At 41.9% G+C, this 6584-nt stretch overlaps 1 protein-coding gene across 1 annotated transcript; it reads right to left on the reverse strand.

The window, feature by feature from the left end:
* Positions 1-3051: 3051 nt before the first annotated feature.
* Positions 3052-5596, reverse strand: LOC130980121 (uncharacterized). The gene is made up of 4 exons (XM_057903763.1): positions 5272-5596; positions 4183-4759; positions 3768-4141; positions 3052-3668 (listed from the first exon to the last, which is right to left on the reverse strand). The coding sequence occupies exons 1-4, from the start codon at positions 5594-5596 to the stop codon at positions 3052-3054; spliced, it is 1893 nt and encodes a 630-aa protein (XP_057759746.1).
* Between the last annotated feature and the right edge of the window lie 988 nt (positions 5597-6584).

Consider the following 6584-nt stretch of genomic DNA (forward strand, 5'->3'; position numbering starts at 1 on the left):
GTAACTCATGTGGACTATGTACTTTGTCTCATAATAATAGGCTAATAGCTACATTAGATATTTTCTATTAATGTATTAGCATCGTATTCTATATGCTGCAAAGATGTTTTAATAGTAGATTGTCATTAATTTGTAGGTATGTGAGTGTCACATTATGTTGCTGATTGGGACCATACTGTTTGGGGATAAGTCGGGGGTGGTGTGCACTGGAAAATTTCTACCCTTGCTTCGTGATTTCTTCAATATGGACAGTATAGTTGGGTTCGGCATGCCTAGCACACCTTTACAGGGCGTTATGCAGGGCATCTCGTTATAACTGTAAGGAAATAGATGGTCCGCTTACACTTCTGCTTGCTTGGGCTTGGATCCGATTGCCGTCTATCCCCGCTTCCTAGAGAACCCCGCAGTTTCCCACTAGCAAACAGGTAATATTTGTTAAAATTATCCATTTCTTGCTATTTAAGATTCAGTTGAGCTAAAGGATGACATTGTATTAGGTGGCGTAACTGGGAACGTGGTGACCGCGATATAGATATGAAGCTAGGCCACTTTAGGAAGGCCTTTGATGAACTTCAGGAAGGGCAGGTGTGTTTTAAAGAAACAAGTAATAAGTTTTGGGAATATGTGGCTTCGAGAAATGTATATATCATTGTGTTAGACATTTGAATTGTGGGTTGTAATCATAGGTTCTTTATTTTTTCCAGTTTGTCTGGGTTGCCTATGCTGTGGATCGTGTGGATCCAAACATATTCCTACTGAAATATACATGCAGTCAGTTGTCTGGAGCGCTACGGTTCCATTGGTTTCGTTTGAATGTATCGAGTGGCATGCCACTGATAGGGTCAGGCGACAGTTCGGTTTGGTTCAGGGCGTGCCTTCTCAGGAACAGAGTTTGGATAATGCTCATGGAGAGATTCTGACTGGACCTAAAAACCTTAATTGGGCCACCACACCGACTCATTCAAAATGGGTTATGCATTGGACAACAGGTATCACTACGTTCTTCTGAGGTTCCTATGCCTTCACAACATCCGTTGGATACCTACCTGAACTGGTACCGATCAAAATATGGGACCGCTTAGCCTTGTCGATTCTTGCGGTGAAGAGAATGATGAAGGTAACCAGGATGTGGATGTAGGCAATGAGGAAATGTATGAGGTAACGAAGATACCAATGAGGGTGGTCAGGATATGGATGAGGACACGAAGAGCAGGAGCAACCTATATCACCTCCAATTCAGCCTCCACAAGAACAACCTCAGTCCTCAACTCAGTATCTACCTCAGACAGTTCACCCCATCATTTCCAGTACAGCAACAATATTGGGGTATGTCACAGTTTGAAGTAGGTGATGGAACTTCTTTTAGCCAGCTGCTTGGGTTCATGTCTGCAGATGCTTCACATGCACAATATGGCCATCAGCCGGAGTTCATGCCTGGCAGGTATTCGTTGGATGCAGGTATCCAGGCAATACCTCATCGGTTGCATCTGGAGGATTTGTATCTGTGGACTCTAGTAGGAGTGAGGGTGGACGAGGAGTTTTGAATAGTCAACATCCTAACCGATGTAACATGGGACTCATTGAAGAAGATACTAACGTACTCGAACAAGAAACCGATGCATATAGTAGATAACCCGGATGAAGAGGGCGATGACGAGGAGGATGAAATTGAAGAGTTCGAGGAGGATGAAGAATCTCGTAATGATGGTATTATGATAATTAACTTTCTTTACATATTCGATGACTTATTTCATTTCTTTGCATAAATGGCATCAAATATTCATTTTGCTTCTTGATTTGTGGTATTATGTTGGTATTTGAATATGGAACGCGCTGCACATACTTGTTTATTCAAATTCTTTACAGGTCAGGAACGTAGTCCAGACAACGTCAAAGGTTACAATCTGCGGATTGATCCGCCACGTCGGAGTGCTAATCGTTTCACCCCTTCGGTCTTCAAAAAAGCGGCCAAGAAATGCAAGAACTTAGTGAAAGATGTGAAGTGGAAAATGAGAAAATAGTTGTATTGGTTGGACAATATGTACCGAGGACTTTATGTAATGTTTAGAGTTACTTGTAGTGGTTATTGTTTATGTATTGATGAATTTTATTTTCCGTTTAGACTAATTTCCTACTATTGGACTATGGATACAGTACTTTATATGTGTTGGACCTTGTTGATGTAGTATGTATGGTTGCGAGAACCGGTTCAAATGGGGTTCAACCGGTTTAATTTAATTTTAAATTATTTTAATAAAGGACCAAAAAAAAAATTTAAATATATTAACTTAACCAAAAACCGTTTAATTAACCGTAAAAAAACCGGGTAAACGAAGTTAAAAAGCCGGCCGGTTCGACCGGTTTAATTTAATTTTAAATTATTTTATTAAAGGACCAAAAAAAAAATTTAAATATATTAATTTAAACAAAAAACCGTTTAAGTAACCGTAAAAAAACCGGTTAAACAAAGTTAAAAAGCTGCCGGTTCGACCGTTATTCATCCGGTTATTCATCCGGTCCGGTCGGTCTTTAAAAGGTGTTTTGCTTCCCGGTTTTTTAGCTTACCCGGAACGGTTAACTGACCGATTCCCGGTTTTTCCTGTTGAACCGGCAGCTCCGGTCCGGTATTTATATACATGGTAGTATGTAATAATGTCTCGTAACAGCTAAACATACCTCCAACAGATATTTATCAACCGAGGTAATAACCATCATATTATATAGTTCCACAGATTTGTTTATAATAATAGAAAGTCATTAAATATAATGTTACATATAGCAGGTCAACTTACATCAGTTTGGTCATAAGGGATTTATTATACAATATCATATTAAAACTGTGAACCTAGGGGGCTTCTCCGCTGGGATTTGAACCCGCTGACCGACGACATCTACTTCGACTATGTCCCTCAGCACACATAGAGTACATCGCCTAGGACGACGTAACATCCTCCTGTCCATCTCATTTAGAAAACGCGTCATCTTGGGGCGACCTTTCGTCACCCGTCGCAGGTACGGATTTGGTATGAACCGAGGTCCGTTGTAAGCAGGCTATGTCGTGGGATTACCTAGTGGCCGAAACCGTGCACGGTACACCCGCCGCACTTGATCCATCTTGTACACATCATGAACATACAGTCGCCAATCGAGTCGTTGGTTGGCACAACATGCGAACACATGTCGACAAGGGATCCGATCCACTTGGAACTCACCACAGTCACATCGAAGGCCACGTAGATCAACTGCAAACTCTTGTCCACTAGGCATCTCACGAACCTCAAAGACCTCATTCTGCCTATCAAAGCAACTCACCTGTATATTTCCTGATGCTATTTGGTTTGCATGCAACTTCGATGTCACTATCTCAGAAAACACATGGCCAGCATTGATCCGGGCCTCTGCCTCCGCTCTTTTACGGGTGAACAACTCATTTAGCCTGTAGAATGTTGCCTTCACAAGAGCAGTAATGGGAAGATTACGGGCACCCTTTAGAACTGAGTTGATGCACTCCACTAGATTCGTCGTCATGTGACCCCATCGGTACCCGCCATCAAAGGCCAATGCGTACTGTTCGCGAGGAATTCGGTCTAACCAGTTTGTGTACGCCTCGCCACGCTCCCTTAACCTCTGGTAACGCACGTCGAACTCCCGCACCGTCCTGGAATATCCTGGCATATCACAGCATGTAGAAAGCAAAGTAATTGAGTTCAATAGATTTATTTAAGGCACATCTATAAATAAATTTATTAAATTTAGTAAATCATTACCGATGTTAACGACCAATTTTTGGAGGTACGGTGCCTTGAACTTTCTCAGGAAATTAGACTCTATGTGCCTGATGCAAAACATATGAAACGCTCTAGGAGGTGACCAAGCTCCGTTACTACGTTCCACAGCTGCATTGATGGACTCGTGCCTGTCAGATATTAGACCCACTCCATCTCGAGTAACAACATGTTGACGGAGGTTACTTAGGAAAAAATGCCATGCATCAGAAGTCTCTCCCTCAACAATAGCAAATGCAATCGGGACTATATTGTTGTTGCCATCCTGTGAAACTGCCACAAGGAGACAACCCTTATACTTTCCGTACAAGTGAGTCCCATCCACTTGGACAACTGGCTTACAATGTCTGAATGCCCTAATACAAGGGTAATAACTCCAAAATACACGATGCAATACCCGAATATCACCCACCAAGTCATCGCCTTGATATGCAGGTATAGTCTCAAAATGGACAACAGCTGATGGCTCCTTGTGACACATGGCCTCAAACCATATAGGCAAGGCTTCATACGATGCTTCCCAACCTCCAAATATTTTTCTACTGCCCTCTGCTTAGCCAACCATGCTTTCCGGTAACTGACGGTGTAGTTGAATTTGGATTGCACTTCTGCTATAACCGATTTTACCTTTAAGGAGGGGTCAACTTCAACCAGTGGCTTTATTGCTTCTGCAATTGTGATAGAGTCCAGTTTCGAATGATCCTGTGAAATGGTGGCGGTGGTACACGTGTGGCTACCATTATACCTCCGTACAACCCAACAGTATTTCCTGCTGATCAAGCTAACTCTGATAAGCCAGTCACATCCTGACCCATACTGTGTACACTTGGCGTAAAATGTCAAAGGCTCAGACTCATATACCCGGTAGTCTACGCTTCGTCGTATGGTATACTCCTTAACCGCCTTAATAACAACTTCTCTGGAACTGAACTCCATCCCAACCGCGAACTCACCATCTGCGACCATAGGAATTTCTGCAGGGACAAATGCCATAAGATAAATTTATTTAATACGCAGCTATTTCAGAACTGACTGTAAAGGTAAATCAAATATCACTGCATCCAGTACCCTATAAATCAAAACCTTGAACATGTTATGATGTCACCCTAGACAACATAACCACAGCAGCAACAACTGTAAAAAACCAAACCGGACCGACCGGTTCGACCGTAAAACCAAATGAACCGTGCCGGTCCGGTCCGGTTCATGGCATTTGAACCGTTCAACAGATCCAACCTGTGCACATACTAGTTACAACCTCATGCAATTTGCTACAACCATATCTTAACAACATAAATATTATTTCCTAATAAACACATGAAGCATATAAAAGAAAGAAATAAATTCCTTAACGGGTCGACGACCAATTTCAGATCCTGACAACTACGACACAGAACGCACCATTAAATAATGCTAAAAAAGGGGTTTCATCTTCATAACTTATTCAATGTCTAACTACAAAAACACTAACACCCCGATTACGTACCTGCAGTCATATATTCCGGAAATTCAGGAACATGCATGGCTTCCAAGTCTAAAACTCGCATGAATGATGGCTCCTCAAACGGCACTTTGTTTGCAAGTGCATTCGCCACTTCTGTCACATCTGGGCACATGCCTCTGTCAGCTTGATCTTCATCTCCATCGGGAGCAACAAATTCGTAGTTGCTTTCGAAGTCTTCTTCACTGTCACTATTATAATCTTCCTGTAGAATATTCCGGTCGGCCTCGGATTGTTCAAACTCTACATACAACTCGATGAACGAGATCTGAGCGCGGTTTTCAATATACATTGAAAACATCTCCTGCATGCTCGCTTCGTCCGTGACATATCTGGTTTGAAATTGAACGAACCCACCAAATACCGGTACGGGATATCTGTATAGCATACATGATATCTTTTTTGCCCTCTCAGAATCAATCTTCTCACAGATCACACCCTTGAGCTCTTCAAATGAGATGATAAAGGAATAACAACATCTAATGGATTTTCGCAAATAAACTTTACTCCTTCAGACGTTTGTAACAAGATTTGACCAAAATAATACACTTTAATCAAAACTCTGTCACTCATTTCTCTCAATGACAAAAAAAAAAACCCTTACCCCAACTATTAACTTCTCTAAATCATCATAACTATGAAACTGACCCAAAGAAACAACACACAGGCAGCCGCTGAAGAAGGAGAAGAAGACGGGAAGGGGAAGAATACGATTTACCTACCACTAACTCGCTGCACACTTTTATATAACCCTATCTACTCAACTCGGACCATGCGTTTTCCTTTTCCCGGTTCTCCATTCCAACCGAAAACGGACGGTCCGACTTCGGTCTACCTAAACTCAACCACTCAACAAGCAACTCGTACCGTTCGACTTCCTCAATCAAACTATGCATTTCGGACGGTCCGTTTTATATGCACACGATTTTTTTCCCTACATCATCCCAATTCGGACCATCCGATTTCGGAGAAACAAATTCACTATCAAAGAATTCGGATGGTCCGTGTTCTCCTCCCTAAACCTGACAAAACTCTGCCCCACATGCATGTCTAACCCCCCATTCTCCATATCCATGAAAAGCGCACACATGTGCTCCATTTCCATAAAAATGAGCCAGTTTATGCTCCATTGAGCTAGCTAGTTAATTTTATCCTTTTTGAAATTGAATATCTTAGCTTGTTCTATGGCAGCATCATTGGTATCTTGGCCAAGTGATATGGCATCTTTGACACCAATTTTTGTAGTAAGAGGGAAAAATGACCACATACAATGAACTACGTACTTGATTACGTCTGCA

The sequence above is a fragment of the Arachis stenosperma genome, chromosome 1 (genome assembly GCF_014773155.1).
Source record: "Arachis stenosperma cultivar V10309 chromosome 1, arast.V10309.gnm1.PFL2, whole genome shotgun sequence".
In the NCBI taxonomy this organism is placed as follows: Eukaryota; Viridiplantae; Streptophyta; class Magnoliopsida; order Fabales; family Fabaceae; genus Arachis; species Arachis stenosperma.

Coding starts and splice junctions, on each gene's coding strand:
- LOC130980121 (XM_057903763.1), bottom strand. CDS start 5,596: ATGCAGGAGATGTTTTCAATGTATATTGAAAACCGCGCTCAGATCTCG. Junction 4,142..4,182: donor ACTTGGTGGGTGATATTCGG/GTATTGCATCGT, acceptor CCCTTGTATTAG/GGCATTCAGACATTGTAAGC. Junction 3,669..3,767: donor AAAATTGGTCGTTAACATCG/GTAATGATTTAC, acceptor GTGATATGCCAG/GATATTCCAGGACGGTGCGG.